This window comes from Lissotriton vulgaris, chromosome 1_1 (genome assembly GCF_964263255.1).
Source record: "Lissotriton vulgaris chromosome 1_1, aLisVul1.2, whole genome shotgun sequence".
In the NCBI taxonomy this organism is placed as follows: Eukaryota; Metazoa; Chordata; class Amphibia; order Caudata; family Salamandridae; genus Lissotriton; species Lissotriton vulgaris.
The window spans coordinates 1,901,335,904-1,901,356,520 of NC_141685.1; the positions used below are offsets into that span (position 1 = coordinate 1,901,335,904).

At 41.9% G+C, this 20,617-nt stretch overlaps 1 protein-coding gene across 1 annotated transcript in view; it reads right to left on the reverse strand.

Annotated features, from left to right (window-relative positions):
- ADAMTS20 (ADAM metallopeptidase with thrombospondin type 1 motif 20) overlaps window positions 1-17,573 on the reverse strand; it is a 1,033,120-nt gene extending 1,015,547 nt beyond the window's left edge. Inside the window, exon 1 of the mRNA XM_086919514.1 lies at window positions 17,311-17,573. Coding sequence (XP_086775640.1) covers window positions 17,311-17,388 — 78 coding nt within the window. The 5' untranslated portion in view covers window positions 17,389-17,573. The remainder of the gene's footprint in view (window positions 1-17,310) is intronic.
- Between the last annotated feature and the right edge of the window lie 3,044 nt (window positions 17,574-20,617).

Consider the following 20,617-nt stretch of genomic DNA (forward strand, 5'->3'; position numbering starts at 1 on the left):
CTCTCACATTATGCCACAGGTTTCGTGGATGTCATCAAGGCTGATGGCTTCCACAAAATTAGCTGGCTTAATTCACTGAAAGCTATTTTATTTGAGCTTGGGTTGAGTTCTCTATGGCTGGACCCTGCTGGTGCATTATTCCCCTCCAGCCTTGTCTTAAAAAATATCTTTTGGGAAAATGTTGCTAACAAAAACTTAAGCACTTCTAGCAATGGGTCTATGTCCATGTGCTTCCTTGAGGCCAAAATGTATCCAGCCTTGGAATCATATTGGGATACCATCTCAAAGCCGGGTGACAGGAAGCTCTTATTTCAACTGAGAGCTGGTGCACTCCCTATAAGAGCATTGACTGTTAAATGGGGTACAGGGGGAAGTGACATCTGTCCAGCTTGTGGAATGGGGAAGGAAACATTGGGCCACTTTTTGTTTTCCTGTAAAGTTTACTCTGTGCCAAGGCGCGTCTGGTTAGCACCTATGTGCAGGAACCTTGGGACCACATGTAGTTCTGTAGCTATGCGTATCATATGCACAAGCTCACTTACTTGGATTTTGATAGCCACCGCAAAATATGTTGGTTGGGCGTGGGCGATCAGACAGAGACTGCTAGTTAAATAACTATTCTCTGTCTGAAAAATTGGTCCCCATGAATTTGATATTACTGCTTTTTAACTATTAATGACTTTGTATTCAGCCAGAGACTGCTAGTTAGATAACTATTCTCTGTCTGTAATATTAGTTTTCTGAATTTTTTACTACTGTTCTTAGATCACCAACGTTCTATATCTTTAAAAAACTTTTTACCAAATGTATTAATCTCTTTTTAACCATTTAATAATTGTTGAAATGAAAACATTTTTAACTGAATGTATTTTTATAGATCCAATAGTGCTGTGCCATTGTGATTGACTCAAAAATGTAATTCAATTTTAAATTTCTGTGTGTACTTTGCTTTTATGAGTAATAACTCGAATAAAGCACTAGGGCCCACATGCATCATTGTGACATTTTGCACTTCCTAATTTGCGAAAAATAAGGAATCGCAAATTAAGAAGTGCAAAATGCTATGCATCATTTTTTTCGGTATTTCCTTGTGATTCGGTAAAAATCGCAATTTTTACCGAATCCCAAAGAAATACCGAATTCTTAAGTTAATTTTCGCAATTCCCATTGATTCCTATGGGCCAAAAGGCCCATAGGAGTCAATGCAAATTGCGAGTGGCACTTAGAAAATTTCATGGGTGCAGGGGGGGTCCAAAGGACCCCCCCATGCACCCCTGAAATGTATTTTTCGCATCATGTTGCACACACACATGTCCTAAGGACATGTGTGTCCGTAACATGAATGTTGAAAAAAAAGCATTTTCAACATTTTAAACACTTTTTCCAAATTTACCGAGTGGCTCAACCACTCGGTAAATTTGGCACCCTATTTGCGAATTTTCACTTTTTAAAATAATGATGCATTGCTTTTAAGAAATCGCACATCTGCGACTTCTTAAAAGCACCCGTAATTTTAGAACTCGCAAACATGTTACGAATTCTAAAATTGCTTCATGCATCCCAAAAAGCACTTTTGCATTCGCAAACGGCCGATTTTAAGAAATCGCACCGTTTGCGTCTACAAAAATGCTTGATGCATGTGGGCCTATTTGACTTGACTTGACTTGTATAAGGTAGGACATGCCCTGATGTGTGTAGCATGTTCTAATAGTGAATTACAGCCATTTTCGTTTTTCACTATTGAAGGTTACCTGTTCTCCATAGGCCAGAATGAGCAGCTAGTATAGTACATGCTTATAATCCTAACTGACTCGGGGAACACGGTAGAAATTCTAATTTAGTATGCCTGAACTCAGAATAATAAAATACATCTTTTAGTAAAGTTTATTTTAATATTCTGTGTTTGCAAATACCACTTTTAGAAAGTAGGTATTTGCTTGCCTAACCATTTGAGCCTGCCTCTGCTGGGTTGTGTATCCCTTGTCTGGGTTTGTGAGTGACAGGGATGGGGGATTCCAGGAGACAGGCTGGGGCAGCCCAGTGGTGAATAGAGAGATCTGCATCTAGATGGGAGGGAGGAGTTGCACCTGAATAGGGCTGGGCCTTCCCTTTACAATGCTGGCTCCATCCCCTGTGGCTTGTCTGATGTCGCTGCCCTGCACTGTGAAGAGAGAGGAAGAATCATGTCAACAGAGTGCTCCAGAGCTGTACCTTCCCTCCCCTGTGCTGGCTCCACCTCCTGTGGGGTGTCTGATGTCTCTGCCCTGCACAGTGAAAGGAAGAAGAGAGTCATGTAAACAAAGTGCTCAGGAACTGGTTTGAACTAGGCAGAGGCCTCTCTGCCTTCAGAGAACAAAGGATTTTGGGGTATAAATATTTGGACCCTGATCCCAAGAAATTAGATCACTTCTGGAACAAGAAACCTTTCTGCCAAGGAGAAGAACCAAGGAAGCTGCAGGAGTTGTACTGCCTCTCTGCCAGTGTGCTGTTTGCTGGGTTGGCCTGCAATGGTTGCTTCATTACCAAGGGAAAGGAGAAGGAACTTTGTAAGGACTTTCATCTACAGAATATTCTCCAAGGGCTTGAACTGTGCTTGCCTCCTGCTGAAGTCTCAGGGACAAAAGACTTCACCTCCAGCTCCCTCCTGAATTTCCTTGCTGGGAATTCTGACTCCAGTCACTTGTGTGCCGCTGGGAGCAGGAAGAGCGACACATCGAAAAGAAGCATGTCGCCGCCGCAGCTGAAATCATCGCAACGCCGGAGAAGCGAGCCGTTGTCGCATCTCCCTAGAAGCGTGTGTTCATCGAAGCTGTCTGCTGTTGCATCACGGGAAAGCGTGATGCCATCGAGAGAGTCGCAATTGCATCGCCGGAGAAGCGTGTCGCAGGGCCTGTCGCGGCTCCAAAGCACAGAGTCATCGCAAGGCTGCCAGGGCGCCATCGCATCGCAGCATCAAGGGCGCCATCGCATCGCAACCGGATCGTTGCATCGCATCAAGGCGCCATCTTGCGTACCGCAACAGGCCCGCAAGCCGAGAATCTACGCATCACCTCCGCACTGGTAAGGCTCACGACGAGCCCCCTACTCGTTCCCCCGGGTTACGGAACCGATGCATCTCCCCTTTTGCAAGCCTTTTGTTCACTTTGCGTTACACATCCAGGTACTTTGTCAAGAACTTTGTCGTATTTACCAACAACTTGAACTAAGAGACTTTAATCATCTCTTAAGTAATGTTAAGTGTAGTATTGTGGATTTTTGACATTTGTGGTCTTGTGTTTAAGCCTATATAAAGAATACTTATTTTCATAAAACCTGTTTTATGTCCATCTGTAGTGTTTTCACTGTATTACTGTGTATATTCACAAATGCTTTACACACTGCCTCCTCATGCCAAGCCTGTCTACTCATGCCAAGCTACCAAGGGGGTGAGCAGGGGTTATTAAGGAGTGTAATCCCCTTATCCTGACTTAGAAGTAAGGGTCCCTATTTGGAAAAAGGTGAATACCATTGCCAACTAGAGACCCCCAGAACTAACAACCTCCGAGCACTCTAGCTCAGGAAGACCCGTCAGCTAGGTGATGGGTCATCAGGAAATTCAGGGGACACCTCAGCTCCCCTTGTGTGTGACTGTCTAGAGAAAATTCAGAAAGCGCAGCTGTCACCCGGACCAGACATGTAGTCTAGGGGCCAGCAAAAGCACAGAATGGTTAACGTAAGAAAATGCAAATTTTCTAAAAGTGGCGTTTTCAGACCTGCAATTCAAAAAACATCTTCACTAGAAGATGTGTTTTTAAATTGTGATTCCAGAGATACCATACTCCAATTTTCTATCTTCTCCTAATTGGAAGATACACTTGTAAGGTGTTACTAGGCAGCTCCAATGCTAACCTATGGGATAGATAGGCCTTGCTGTAGTAAAAAACAACATTAGCATTTTTGCACTACCAGGACATGTAAAACTCAAAAGCACATGTCCTACCTTTAAAATACGCTGCACCATACCTTAGGGGTGTTTTATATATATTAAAAGGGAATTTTTGGGCCTGACGAGTAGGTGAACTTGCCAAGTCAATATGGATGTATAAAACTACACACACAGGCTTTGTAGTGCCAGGCCTGAAACCAGATTCAAGGGCTACTCATGTGGATGGCAATATCATTGCTGCAGGCCTACTGGTAACATTTGATTTACAGGGCCTGGGCACATGTAGTGCACTGTACAAGAGACATATTAGTAAATCAAATATGCTAAACATGAATAATCCAAATGTCATTACTTTTAGACACAGAGCATGTGCACTTTAGCACTAGTCAGCAGCAAAACGAAGTTCAGCACAGAGTCAAAAACAGATGGTCAGAAGTAAAAAGACAGTGGAAACCACTCCAAAAGATGCCAGGCCAAATAGTGTGGTAGACTAGATATAAATAAAAGAAGTGTTTACCTACTAAACTACCACAGGCACTATTCAACTACTTGAACGTTTGTTGTCAACATTTCTGTGGCTAAAGGTACGCATTTGCCTAGGTACACTTAAGCAAGCTATAATGCAAGGTGGAGTCAATTAACCTGATCTAGTCAAGTATCGTTCAGCTTTTGTTCTTAAACAAATATAGTTTCTTCAAACAGGTGATCGTCATAGCCCTAAAACTATTTGGCAGAACTTGGAATATTTTTTGATCTTCAACTTCCCTTTAAATATATTATTTACATGTCACACAAACCTCTATGTTTTTTATTTCAAAAAGTTAATTACTCTTGTATATTGGTAAGCTCTATAAAATGCCACATTGGCATGCATGCTATTATAACTGTAAATCAGTTATTTTAAATGATCAACTTCTACCTTTTCTTTTTTTCCCAACTTTTTTTAATTACCACAGATTCATTTTCTACAATACCATCAACATTCAGCTAAAAAGAACAGAGTTTGACCAAAAATAATACTACAGCTTCATCAGTTATTGTTACAGTGAATACTATAACTGTAAGTAAATGGGTAGGAGAATGTCGAAATGATTAGAGCCCCCTCAATCTTAACTAATAAGGTATGGCATTGGATCCCAGGGAGTCCTAATACAGGAGGACTGGCACCATCTGCTTTTCCACATTAGTTGTATCCGATTTGAAACACGTAGATATTCCATTTAACACTGATCGTTGGAGGAGAAGAGGTCGACCTGTGGGCCCCCCACCATATTGCGTACCCATTTACATGTTTGTATAGACTGACCAAATCTTAAACCACCAAATATGAACAGGGGGTATTATGATCTGTTTCCAGAATTGAGCTAGAGTTAGGCGTGCTGCTAAGAGCAGGTGAGTTAGGAGTTTGCCCGATAGTGTGGTGAATGGGTATACAGATGGTTCTCCCGGAGTCCCCATATCCATTGGGAGTTTGACTTTTGTACTAATTTCTATTTCTTGTAGGATCTACTCCCAAAAACTGCAAAGTAGAGGGCATGACCACCACATATGCATCAAGTCTCCCCTCTCCCCACATACCCACCAGCAGAGGTCTGATCCTCCCATGACTAACTTTATCCTAACTGGAGTTAAGTTCCACCTTGTTAATATATTGCTGGCATTTTCTTTGTGTTGGATGCATATTGTGGATTTTGCTGCTTTAGTCCATATCTTTTCCCATGTTTCTTCAGTTATTTCTCGGCCAAGGTTTCTGGTCTACACTACTGTACAAGTGTGGGGAGGTGTGCTGCATAGTTAACTGGTTCAGTGTGGAGTACAAAAGTGAGATCCCTTTTCTCTTTGTTTTATTTTAAAACAACTGTTCAAACTGAGTCTTTTCTCTTAGGATAATAATTTGGGTCTCTCTTGTCAACAACCAGTGTAATGCTTGAATTAATCTATATTCGTCTCGAGGTAGGAGCTGGAATTTATCCCTGCACATGGACCGGTTATCTAGTGAACCATATATGTAGAAGTCTCCCATCTGTGACAGATTGCTGTCGTTCCAACGCAAGAAGCCATAATCTAGTTGGCCAGCTGGGAATGCAGGGTTATGGGTTAGTGAGGTGCTAGGGTATGGGAACAAAGTCAATTCCCGGTTGCCGGTCCTGTGATCAAGGAGGATTGCCGTAGAGCAAAGTACCATGGTCGGAGTTGGGCTATGCTTACATGGGAATAGTACATTCAACAGGTGCGGATGTTGGCCTCAATTAAGTTAATTCCCAGTTAGCGGAGTGAATGCTCTTTCCAGCAGAAGTGTTCTCTCTGCAGGACCAGCCGGGAAAGCCCTTGTGAATCAGAAAAGCCCATGGTTGAAGATTTGGCATGGTTTATCCTAATTCCAGAGACAATTTTCAAATTGCCACAGTTGGCAAACCAGTGCTGGGACAGAGGACTCCGGGTCAGTCAGAAAACAAAGCACATCAACTGGGTCATCTTGTAGTTATGTTGGCCCAGACTGAGCACCTGTATTGCATGATTGGCTTTTAGTTTTTTGTATTAGGGGTTCCATCGTAAGGGTAAGATGAGGGCAGACAGAGGCCACCCCAAACTCATTCCTCTGGTCAGCACTAACACATCTAACAGTTCACCATTGAATTTAAGCCATGCCGTGGGTTGCTTAAAATTGGACATGATGAGTTTGGGAAGGTTAGAACCCAGTCCTGTTTTGCAAGTATTTTGGCAATGAATGACCAGTCAACTCTATCGAAGGTCTTCTCCACATTAAGTGAAAGAAGGACCTTTATGTATTTCACTTGTTTGTTGCGTCAATTAGGGTGAATGCCAGCCTGGTGTTATTGATGGCTTGCCATGTTTGATAAATCCGTCTTGTTCTGGTGATATAAGGAGGGGTCAGGTGACCTGGATGCAGGACACTAGGATTGATGTGAAAATTTTACATCGAAATTCAACAATGCTATTGGTCGGTATGAGTCACAAGAAGCGGGATCAGTCAATGTGGGGAAAAAAATTAAATAGTGTCATAAGGGGGCTTCTAAGATGGATGAGTAGGCTTTGTAAAAAGATGGCGACAGACCATCAGGGTCTGGTGCTTTGTGAGGTTTGAGGTGTTTGATAACAGCTCTGACTTCGTCACTCGTAATGGGTCCGACAATAAGCAAGAAGTCAGGATTGCTGGCTTTGGTAAAAGTTAAGAATTCTACGTAATTATCTTGAGCTCATTCATCAAGGGGCTGACCAAAATATAGGGTTGAATAGTACTGATAAAATAAGTTAATGATAGCAGGAGTAGAAGTGTGAGTTAACCCCAACTCATCTTTTATAGACATAATAAAATGCCTAGATTGGCGTTTCCTCAACTTATACGCTAGCAACCGGTCTGCTAAACTGCCTTTATCATAGTATTTCTGTACGTGTAGAGCATTCTTTTAGCTGTCTCTTGCTTTAGATGTTCTAATCCTCCCCAGGTGGCCCTCAGTTCCCTATATATTCTTTGAGTACCTTGTTGTTTATGGCAGGATTCAAGATCTCGTATCCGATTTTCTAGGTCTTGGTTTTTTCGGATCACTATTGGGGGAATTAATCTGTATGGGAGATAAGGTCACCCCGAATAACACCCATTGCAGCAATCCAGAGAGTGCCCCTAACTAACTGCCCCATTACAATTTTCTTTAAAATAATTTTCAGTAGTCTTGTGAATGGAATCACGCAGGACAGGGTTCTGGAAGGTGATTTCATTCATCGCCTAATGCTGGGAAGACGGTCGCCGAAGAGGAGTCGGGCCAAAGAGCATCCATACCATTGAGTGATCAGACAGGACCTGTCTGCCAATGTTGAAATTGGGATGTGGAAGACTAGACTGGTCTCTACTAGGAGGTAGTCAATCTTGGAGTACGACCTGTGTATATTAGAGTAGAACTTGTAATCACACCCCCCACGATGAAGAATATGCCATATGTCAACTAAGGAAAGGTCCGCCATTTCTGACTGAGACGTGAGTGAAGTGAGTGCTCGAATCACCCAGGCCAAGAATCCAGACTAGGACCTACGGCTATGTTAAGATCTCCCCCCTGCACTATTGGTTCCTTTCTAAATGCCCCAATCGCTTGAACAAATCTTCATAAAATAATTGTTTATGTTCATTAGGCCCATATACAGAAAAAATGGTAAGCATTGTAGTCCCAAGTGAGCGATCTATGCTTTATCTATTTTGGCCTGCAAAGCAAACTGTAGACCTTTACACACTAAAATAGCCTCTCTTTTAATCTTGTTGGAGGCTGAGGTGTAAAATTGGATGGGGTACTAGTATGAGAGCAGTCTAATAGTGACTCTTGCTAATAAATATATCTCCTGAAGAAGCAATACATCAATGTCCTCATGGTGTACCCATTTAAGAAGGGATCCCCTCTTAATGGGGGAGTTATGGCCTTGTGCATTAAGAGTTGCAATTACAAGTTTAGGCATTCTTGGGGTGATGCGAATCATGTGGATCCTATCAAGTGATGTCTGGGTGTGCCCGACGTAGATTGGGCTTGTTGACCTGGGTGTAAAAAGGATCAAGAGGGGTCAGTGGTGTTGATGCATGATTATTGTGTGTTGCATCTGTTAGTGTATCCTTGGTAGAGTTTATCAACAGTAAATGTTGAGAATGGTGGGGCAACTTCCAGGTTGTTTGCGATATCGCCCAGGACTGCAAGTAGAAATTTACTTGGGGTCCAGGCTAGGCTATTCAAACTTCAGGGCAGTCCCCCCAAGCAGACCCCCGACAGGGGAAACCCACAGAGGTCATCAGGAGTGCTGATCAACCAGTCCAACTTATGTGGAGGGCCCAACAGAAGGACCATTGCTGGTGTTTAGCTGATCAACCACTGTGGGCCCCACTGTTTGCATTTGGATCAAGTCACTAGTCTTCATCGGACGAATGGAAGGGAGCTTCTCTCTCATTTTGCTGGTGCTGTTTGTGCTGTTGCCACTGGGCATTGCTTGTATGAGGGGTTTTCCACGCGGATACTTTAGGGGTTGTGGAACGTCCCAGATCCTGGGTCTGTGCATCCTATGCTGCTGGCAAAAGAAGCAAGTCCTTATGTGGAGTTTCAACTGAGAATTTTTTGCCATCTCTTGTAAAGTTAAGCTGAGATGGGTAACTCCATCGATAAGGAATATTCTCTAGTTGGATATAAATTGTCACCTCTCAAAGGTCCTGGGGAAAGCCAAAGTCATGGATATGACATCTTGAAAAATTGTGATGTGGTCCCCTCAGAATTGAATCTTATCATGGAATGTTTGCTAAGGTGATTGATTCCTAGAACTTATAGTAGTGAATTTGCATCAAGAAGTCTGGGGCCAAGTTTCTCTTTTGCTGGTAGGGTGAGTACACCCTCTGGGTGCGGTAGTGGGATTTCAGCATCAGCTGCTTTAGGAATGCTCTTACCCAGGCCCCTTATTTGTATATTCCGTCTTGACTGATTTTCTTTGTCTTCCAGTTTTTCTTCCATCCATAGCCATTGGGACTCCAGTTTGTCTAAACAAAAGTGCCACTCATCATTGTCATGAACTTGCTCCACCAAAGAAGTTTACACTAGTCTACTTTCAGTTTTCTGGATGGTTAGGTCAAGATCGGCGATAGCTTGTGGAAGTCCTGTCTCAGGACTGTGATGTCCTTTCAAAATACTAATATTAGTAGATGAATATCTGCTTTGGTGGAGGGGACTGGAGATCTTGAGAGCTAAAAAGACTTCAAAGAGATTCCGTGACTAAGAGGGTGGCCCGTTCAGTTGATTCTGGTGTCCCTCCATAAGCTGTGGTGCTGGAGCATTTCTTTTACAGAGGGTGTTTTCCCAGCCTTAGGTTTGGTGGATGCCATTTTCACTGCAAGGAGACACTGGGTGCAGAAGTCTGTAATAATGGCCCACCGCCATCCTCAGAGTCAATCCAAGTCCCAGCTGATGGACTCAGTATGTCTCCCACCCGTCTCTAGGTCACATACAGGAGAAGGTACATCTCAGTGGGGAGTCACTCCCATCCTCAGGGCGCCCCAACGTTGCAACAAGGGCCCCCTAGAAGTAGGCAGGACAGGTGGTTCAAAGCCGTTGAGAGTGTACCTTCAGTGAAGGCAATCACAGCTCCCTCCGCTGCCATCTTGAGCTGAGATGGGCGTCTCTGTCGTGGGTTTGATGTGTCCTCCGTCCCACCAGAATTGATCCGCACAGAGTAGCACTGATGTCTAAGGGGGCAGCGCAAGACTCACCCACAGCTGCCCATACACCCCCTATCTTTGGTGCTCTTGGGTTACAGGGGCAGGTTTAAAATAAAATATAGGTGTCCACTCACCGGCCCGACTCAGGCGTGAGTCGCCCCCTCCAACCTTCATTTCCAAGCAGACCAGCCCTCCCTTGCTGCCACACCTCTTTAGCTCAGCTTCAAGAGACAGTGGCTGCCATCTTGCCAGGGCTGGGGTGGCTGTCGCCATTAAGGACCAGCGCAGAAGTCTCCTGGTACTGCTTCACCTGCAACCAGGGACACCCCAAGACGCTGAGTGGACACCCCCGTTCTCCAACAGTGCTGACTCCCACTGTGTACAGGTATTCCTAGGATCGCAAGCCCAAAGCTCAACAGGGAGACATGTTGCTTTTTCCCTGCAATGGACACAGCCCCCAACTTCAACCATTTCAAGAATTACATCATCAATATAATGTATCAAATAGTTTTAGATCATTTGCTTGCTCAAATAGATGCAATTACCTTACCAATTTATTGAATTCTAACCCCCAGAATTTGGCCCATAAATCCCACCCATTTGATTTTGGTACTGGTATTACAAACAATTTAAAACGTTTATCACTAATTGTAAGACTAAAACTATATTACTTTGGGAACAATATTGCAATCATGTCTTTTTCATTTGCACATGGAACAAGACATGGTCCAAAGTTAATTTAACATCTCCATATGCTAGAACAACTCAAACTGCATAGTTGGTCTGTAAAGACTTTCTTTACACATGTTTCCTTATATAAAATGGTACTACTTACTGATGATAGGTGTTGCTACTGTGGTAAATCTAATAGTGACTTGAGACGTTCTAATTGGGAGAGAACAAATCAAGTTTCTTTTCAAGCATGTTGGAATCTGGTGTGTCACAGCCATTGATCTGACAAAGCATATTCTAAATTGATAGAATTAGCTATTAAAAGTGATATTTTACGGGTTACTCAACTTAATATTTGCCGCTTTCAGTGGATATTGAACAAAGGAATACTTAGGTGTTTGAGCTCCCTTAAAATCATCACTGTTACATTAAGAGTTATTTTATATTATTATCGTTATACTGATATGTTTCCTAAATATTACATTGTTTATAAGTGGAGTAAAATATTTTGGTATTGTGTGTGCATGTGTGTGTCTGTGTGTGTGTGTATGTATGTATGTATGTTTGTATGTATGTATGTATGTTAGAAATGGGGGTGGCTAGTTGGCAGAGGTAGGTACCTTTGTCCAAATAGGGACCCTTGCTTCTATTCAGGGTAAAGGGGAGAAACACTTTGGATAACCCCTGCTCACCCCTGGGTAGCCTGGCACGAGCAGACATACTTATTCCAAAGGCAATGTGTAAAGTATTTGTACTCAAACCCACAGTACTACAGTGATAACATCACAAGTGGACACCACACACGTTTAGAAAAATAAAGTATCTTTATCTAAACTCAACAAGACCAAAATCCAACATACATGTAATAAGAATAAGATTTTAAAAAGGTTTCAAACAACTTTGCCCATAGTAAACCATGGATGCGTGATTTCTCTCAAAGTAACTGTAGTTGTGACAAGATTCACATGGCCAAACAGCTGCAGATATGGGAAGTGTTGAAAAACAACTGAGACCATGGGGAGGCAATGTGACGTTTCTGCTGCACACAAGAGAAAAGATGCGTCAAATCCAGTCAGTAGGGGGAAGGTATGTGTCGATTTCGAGACGGTTCTGGTCCGCGGGTGATGAGTCGGGAAATCGTGCCACACAGGCACAATGTGTGGAAATCAGGAATGCGGCACTCCGTCAGTTTCTTCAGCCGCGATTCCCCAATGCGTTGGTTCCTGCAACGGTGACAGGCGCTGTGTCCGTTTCTGCAGCGCTGCGGCGATGCGTGGACATTCCTCTCACACTGTGGTACTGTGTCAGAAATATAGCTGCAAAAAGAGCGATGCACTGATTTTGTTGTAGTTCCGTTGCCTTTCCAGCTCCCACAGCAGGAACAACCTCCAGAGGACCAACACAGTCACAGGCACCTCTCGGAAGGTCAGAACTCCCAGCAAGGTGTTCTGAGCTGGGGGTGCAGTCTTTTTGTCCATGAGACTTCAGAACAGGAGGCAAGCTTGGCTAAAGTCCTTGGAGATCTTCCTCAAGCAGGGGGGACACAGCACACAACAATGCATTTGTCCTTTCCTTGGCAGAAACAGCTACTGCAGGCCAACCCCAGAAAGCACACAGCAAAGTGGCAGTACTCCTCCTCCAGTTTCTCCAGCTCTTATACTTGGCAAAGATTCATCTTGATTCCAGAAGTAGTCTACATTTGAGGGGTTTTAGGTCTAATACTTATACCCTAAAATGTCTTTGTTCTCTTTGTGAAAGGGTCTCTGAGCCTGTCCTCACTGGTGCAGTTTGACCACAGGGGGTGGAGACAGCATTGTGCAAGAGAGACAGGCCATATTCAGGTGCAAGGACATCTCCTCCAACTACTCTAAATTCAGCTAAGGTCTATTCAGTTCAGCTTTGTGTCATCCAGAAAGGGCCAGGCACACATCAACCCCCACCCCCACTCCCAGTGGCTGTCTACAGTGAATGCACATCCCCAGCCTCTGTCACTCCAAAACCAGACGGTCAATACACAATGATATCCAATTGAGCCATCACTTGATTACATGTGGCACATTGGTTTGTTTTAATGTAGTTATGTTCTAAAACTTTGCGCAAAGTATTGTGTACGTCAAAAAAGTGTTGGGTTTGTACATTGTTGTAAGTATCATGTAAATTGTTATGTATGTAAACATGTATATGGTATTTGTGTGTTCCATATGAAGTATATAAAGTCCTTTCTAAAAAAAAAAGTTGATAAAAATAGGGTGAATAAATAACCCAATCACCGAAAGAATATAGTGTGGTTGTTGTAAAAACATTATATAAATAATTAGGATACAAGGTTTTCTTCTTTTTAGTACGTATAAGGCCCTGCCTGGGTCCTGTCCATTGGGCCAAAACCCCCCATTTTTGTATTTACTTTCTAAAAGTGGCATTTTCAAACACACAATTTAAAAAACATCTTTTATAAAAGATGTGTCATGAAATTCTTAGTTTAGAGAGCCTAAACTTTATTTCTCTGTCTTGTCCCAATGACAAGTTATACTTGTAAGATGCTACAAAGCATTTTCCATTCTATCCCATGGGACAAGATAGCCTTTCAATAGCAAAAAACGAAATCAGCAGCATTTTACTATTAGGACATATCATACACACCAATACATGGCCTACGTTTCACATACATGGCACCCTGACCAGGGGGGTACCTTGGGCATACCATAGTGGTGCCTTACATGTTAGAAAAGGTAAGGTTAGGGCCTGGCAAGGGGGTGCATTTGCCAAGTCAACATGGCAGTTAACAACTGCTCACAGACATAGCTGTGGCAGCTCTGAGTTACCTTTTCAGAGCTACTCATGTGAGTGGCACAAACAGTGCTGCATGCCCACTAGTAGCATTTGATTTACAGATACTGCCACCCTTTAGTGAACTTTACTAGGGACTTACCAGTAAATCAATTATGCCAATCAGGGAGAACCAATTGTAATCACAATTTACAACCAGGAGCGCTTGCACTTTGGCACTGATCAGCAGTGGCAAAGTGCCCAAAGCATCTAAGCCAGCAAAAACGAAATCCAGCACAGCATCAAAAATACAGGAGGTAGAGGCACAAAGCCAAGGGAAACCACACTAAAGATCCACAGTCTAACAGTGTGTATATATATATATATATATATATATATATATATATATATATATATATATATATATATATATATATATATATATATATATATATATATATATATATATATATATATATATGGATATATATATATATATATATATATATATATATATATATATTCCACTAATATATCAGAGTAATTACTAGAATTGTTAGAATATTTATTTTCATTTTCAGCTAACTTATATCGTATTTACTTCACAGTAGTTAATGGTTTACCGACATTCATTAACTGTTATTCATTCAAATTAAGTATCTTAAACTTTAAAATTAATACATTTAAACACTATACAATGTAAGGCCTAACAAAGTTCATAAAAAGCACAAACATAAAAGCTATGAGTAGACGCTTTTTCTATTCTTTGCCCCACCAGAGACAATCTTGGTACGCATTTCACATAGGTGGAGCTAGCAAAAGAAGTCCAGCTCTCTCACTGACAGGATGGTCGGGGACCCAAACCCTAATATACTTGTCCATGCTATACTGTGTATTTGTAGAGCATGCTATCGCCCTAGAGGCTATCCTACTGAGCAGATGTTCTGGTCTTATAAGTAGGTCATGGGGGGTACGTTATATTATGAGTATCTGTAAGCCATGCTCGCGCAATAAACATTTTCTTTAATTGACATCACTACCTCAACACATGCAGTTCATGATCACATTAACAGATATCAGGAGCAGCCTGTTATGTTCATATAATATACCCTCTTACATATTAAAAATATACAGTAATCACTCACCTAGAAATACAAGTTACAAGTTTTCCATTTTTATTGATCATTTGCATCAATACATATCTTCTATGCTATAGAGCCCCTTAAAACCCACGTTGGGGGTCAACAACTGCCATCATTAATTTTTCTCCACTGCCTTCTTTGATTGGTGCACATAATATGATTACATTTTTGGTTGCTCTCTGAATATGAGGTTATTTTTCTAAAATATGTTGTCATGTTGTTGTGTATAAACTACACTCATCTCTAACCCCTAAACTCTACCCATCCATGGAACACTTAAAATCCCCTCACTACTGCTGAACTACAGCCATTTCTGACCCCGTAAAATCCCTTTCTTCTGTACCTAAACCCCACCCATTCAATTGGAATTAGGATTACTTGGGATAAAAATTAATTTGTAGAAATTTATAAAAAATCTGCTTGCTGATCAGAGAAGAGCTGAGCTCAGATTGACCAAAATGAGAACTACCAAATCAGTGCCATGCTTCTCTCCTAGCCGAAACAATGTGAGCGTTTTAAGACTCCTTTCACCACTCTTTTTTAAACTAAAATGTCATTCCACACTAATAACGAAAGTGGAAGTTTTCTATAAGGAAATTCGAAAGAGTAGAATGCCTTCTTATGTAGACTAGAAACAGCAAGAGTCTCTGGGATCTAAGAAAAGTATTGGGCTTGCATGTAGGAATTAAGAAGGAAGAGTAATGTGACAAGTCCAATAGGTGGAGTTTGGACCTTCTTAATGATTGTGCAGATCTTGCTCAAGTTGTCCCTCCCCACAGCTCTTCAACTTCTTTCATCGTCCTTGTGGTATATTTTTCCAGAAGTAGACAAAATGTCTGTCTTTAGAAAAGGTTCATGGCAACTTCTCAAGTACCAACTCTCATTCTTGCCTCATTTGGCAACCTTTTACTCATCTGACAGCAACTCTGCTTTCCACATGTTGCCTAATGGATTAGTGGGGCGGTTCTGATTACGCCACTTTCCTGGTGTACAAACACACACAGCTGCCACTGTGTCTGGTGCAGTGTACCTGCCTATATGTTTTAGTTCTAACTATAATGTGCATGCATTTGTTGCACCTCTTCCACCTCCATCACCCTGCTAAGAGCAGCACCCCGAGATACAAGAGACCCTATCTGGTTACTCATGCTTCACACCAAAACACTTCCCACATAAGATCAGAGAAAATTCAACAATTTGCCAACTATGCACTCCCCCATGGTATTAAGTGCTACCTTTCCGTCAAATGCACTTCACCGCCCCACGGAGGACTTTGTTAAGCTATGTAAATACTTTTCATTAATCCTTTCATACCCATGACAATTTTTTTCTTCACTTTGATTACATTTTTTATGTATTCAAATGTCATACTTTTGTTAACACAATAAAATCATGTATATAAATGATTTTTTATGCATCATTTACAAGAAGACCTTGCTACCAAACAACATCAACTTTCCAGGTTCTAAAAGTAGGAAAACGCCAACAGCTGTGTATCTGATATGAAACATTTCCAATAACAACCTAAAAACAGGAGTCATCCTCCATCACTTTATCGAGTCTTCAACCCAAAACTAAGGCCCTCACAAATACAACTGGTATTCAAATTTACAGTTCAGCCCAACACTTTCTAGTATTAATGCTTCACCACTGTCTACTATTAATGGTTCACCGTTTTCAAGTATTAATGGTTCAGAGATAATACTCAGCATATAATCAAAAACTGGATAGAATGCCCCTGTAAACTGTCTTTGTCAGACTGAGCCAGACATCATGCATCATTGAAAGATGTTCCACAATCAGGGCATTATTTCCCATTTTCAGACTGTGGTAAATCGGAAAAAAATCTCAATGGACACAAGTTAAGAAAATATTTGTTACTTATGGGTTGATATCTGAACTAGGAAATATTATTCATTATTGTCTACTTACAGCGGAGATTCCCGCCAGTCAACCATGGAGCCTTTCAATGCATAAACAATTTTCGAGAAGACTGAGGTGGCTGTAATTGAATCATACGTTTACCTTCTGAAAAGTGACCAACAAACTATTTATCCAGACTAAAATACATCTGATTTTCGTCATTTGGCACCTGGAAACAGACTTGAAAATCCATCTATTCTTTAAATTTGACCATTTCAAGAATTATATTGTTTAAGAGAAGGAGAAAGGGGGAAAGTCTGGGGGTAGCCGTAGGGAAGTCCAAAGACTACATTTGGTTGCCTCTTCTGAGGCAGTTACAAATGTCATTATTTTTAAGAGTCAGGCATGTTTTGTCCATCGACAAGACGCCCTAAGTTAGACAGATTTATTCAAAGCACAAAATCAGCTCAACATGAACAAAAATAGCAGCTTACAAAATACTACTAGGGCTACAGAATAATCTTCAATATGAACAACTAGTAACTCTTGAAATCTATCAAAATGAATTTAGAGCACTTTGCTGCATAATAATATCATTGTATGATTTTAGTGCCTCCGTACGACAAATGTGACAATAGTTTCCCATTTTTAGGTAAACTTTGTAAAACATTAGATTATAAATGTTCATGCATTCAATATTAGAAGCATCATACTAGATGTTGATAAAAGGTATTAATTTTACTTACTATTGACATCAGAGTCAAAATATAATGTTGCAAGTTACGCCCATGGTGGTGCGCCATTTTACTGTCCGCCGTGACCATGACTTCCACATATCTTGGGTATGACAAAAATCGCTTCTTTCGAGAGTGGGATTGGCTAGAGTTGGCCGCTCCTGACTCATTTTTTGAAGAGTCCCATAAACTTGACGGCTTCTGCAAAACAGCAAGATCTTCAAAAATATTGCTGGAGTTCGAGGATAGCGGAAACACTTTTTTTATGTTTGCTGTTTCTGCAACAAAAAACAAAATAACACATAAAATAGCTATGCTTTGGCTAATAAGACAAAAAGAGCAAACAATGAACACCTGTGCTTCAAATGTTGTTAGTATCTCAGCCAGAGTTACCATTGACCCATTCTCAGGTATGGTACTGCCAACCTCATTTTGTTATCTCTATTTTTCAGGTAAATGGGAATACACTAAACCTTCAATGCATAATTACAGGCCAAGAGGGCTGCTATTCTCAGCATGTCCTTTAAATATGCATAATCTGGGTGTGATACATGTATCATCAGCATGTGTGAAAAGTAAACCTACTCACTCGGTCCTATACATAGGTAGAAAAGGCTAAACTAGAAATCGACCGCTTCTGCTTTAAAAATAAGACAATTTTCTCATACTACCACCCTTTTAGCACATATGTGGACCATCAAGCAGAACTCTCCATGCTCTGAGTAGGGGTTGATGCCGCCCCTCATTGCAATTTTGCCACTATTTCAGATTGAGGCTCTGACAGTAGTTTGAATCCAAATATTTATTACATATAGCATGCAAACTTCGCACAGATCCAGCATTATTTCACCACCAGGGGCGGCTCCTCCGTGAGAACAGAGGAGCTTTGCCCCACTAACCAAAATGACCTCAAACCCGAGAGATCAAAAATAAAATGGTAATTAGGTATATTTATTATCATTTTATTTTTCATTCGCCTGTCCCGAACCGTAAGTCAGGACAGGGCAGGGTTTACTGAGAGCAGCGGCAGGGAAGAGGGTGGGCTACCGGGCCCTTCATTTCAAACTGTGCTTGTCCCTTTGACCGTCCATCTTGCACACTTTTAAAAGTTAGAGCAAGTGCAGGCCTCCAGTGCCCTCAGGAGCACCGAGGGCAGGTACTCCCTCCAATCCTGGTGCTGCTCTCATGCAGCATGAGAGCAGCATCAGTATTGGTTAAGGGACTTTGATGGGGCACGTGCTGAACACTGGACCGCATGAGGAAGATGTGGAGTGAGGAGGAGGAAGTGTCGCAGGTAAGTAGTTTTTATTTTATTTTTTACCCACCACCCATTTGCCCACCTCACCACTGCCCATAGATGCCAGCCGCCAATTTTCCTCACGCAAATGTCATCAGGTGAAACGTGTCTGGGACAAAAACAGCAATTTCTTTAGTTTAACACCTTGGAAGAGGGAATGCAATAACAGCGGCTGCGGAGGCGACACGCTTCTCCGATGGTGTGATGGCGTTTGATGCAACAGCGACACTCTTCTCCGGCGATGCGAGGCGAAGCGGCAGAGGTGACACCCTTCTTCAGTGATGCAACGACAGCGGCTGCGACACGCTTCTTCTTCCTGAGTCGCGCTTCCAGCTCCTTGCAACACGCAGTCCCTCAGAAGGCCCAACACAACAGCAGGCACTTCAAAAGAACTCTTTGGGGATGGTGGGTGAAGTCTGTTGGCCCTGAGACTTCAGCAGGAGGCAAGCTCCATCTCAAGCCCTTGAAGATCCTTCACAAGTTGAATTGAAAGTAGCAGAAAGTACTTTCTCCTTTCTTTGGCAGTCAAGCAACCACTGCAGGCCAATCCCCCAAACAGAACTCAGCTTAGGGATAGTCTCCTCCTCAGTTTCTCTGGTTCCTCTCCTCGGCAAAGGTTCTTCATGTTTCCCAAAAGTGATCTAAAGTTCTGCGGTTTGGGTCCCGTCTTTTATACTCATTTTCCCTTTGTGTTCTTTGCCTAGTCCAAACCAGTTCTTGTCAGTCTTGGATCACTTTGTTGACAAGACTCCTTCTTTTGTTTTACAGTGTAGGCCAGTGACATCAGACGCACCACAGGAGGTGGAGCCAGCATTTTGGAGGGAAGGCACAGCCCTATTCAGGTTCCAGGTGCAACTCCTCTCACCCATCTACATGCAGATCTCTCTATTCAGCCCTGTGCTGACTCCCTCTGTCTCCTTGAATTCCCCAGCCCCTGTCACTCAAACTCCTGACAAGGAATACATAACCTAGCAGATGCAGGCTTGGATAGTTACGCAAGAAAATACCTACTTTTTAAAAGTGGTATTTTCAAACACAGAATGTTAAAACCAACTTCACTAAAACATGTATTTTATCATTCTAAGTTCAGCCATGCTAAACTTGAGTTTCTACCTAGTTCCCATAGTCAGTTAGGATTATAAAATGTAATAATCAAACTGCCCATTCTGGCCTATGGGGAACAGAAAGCCTTGCAATAGTGAAAAACGAAAATGTCTGTAATTCACTATTAGGACATGCCACACACACCAGGGCATGTCCTACCTTTAACCTACAATGCACCCTGTCCTTGAGCCTACCATAGGGGTGACTAATATGCAGAAAAGGGAATGCTTAGGGACTGGCAAGTGGGTGCACTTGCCAGTCAACATGGCAGTACCAGACTGCACACAGGCTCTGCAATGGCAGGCCTAAAAACACACTTTACAAGCTGCTCTGGTGGGTGGCACAACCAGTGCTACAAGACCACCAGCAGCATTAGATTTACAAGCCCTGGGCACATGCAGTGAACTGTACTGTTCAGGAATGACCCTGCAAAAAGGGCCAAGTCCAACACCTAGGCAAAAGGGTTGGAGCAATTTGAAGATTTGATGGGGTCTGGACATATTTGGAGGTAGTAGAAAGGGACCCAGTGTAATTTTAGAGTATATCATAGTTGACTCCATCCCGATTGGGATGATGTATCGTACTTTTTTTAGGCCAGGAAGGGTTAGTGTTGATTGGATGTTATCATCCTTGAATTAATATAGTTTTTCTTTACTCTCAGAACATGCTTTCTTAAAGCTATTTTCAGTACTTCGCACTTTATTAAATGTGTAAGAAAGGCTCCGAAATATTATATCAAAGTCATACATTAATTTCTCTTTTTCATGATAAAGTATTTCTATTTCAATATTGTTAACATATTTTTTATGATGCCACGAATAATTTCTATGTTTTCTGCTCAATAAAAAATTGTATAAAAAAATCAAGAGGATAGAGATGGGCATTGATTTATTGGTTTCTATACCTTTTAGGCAAGCC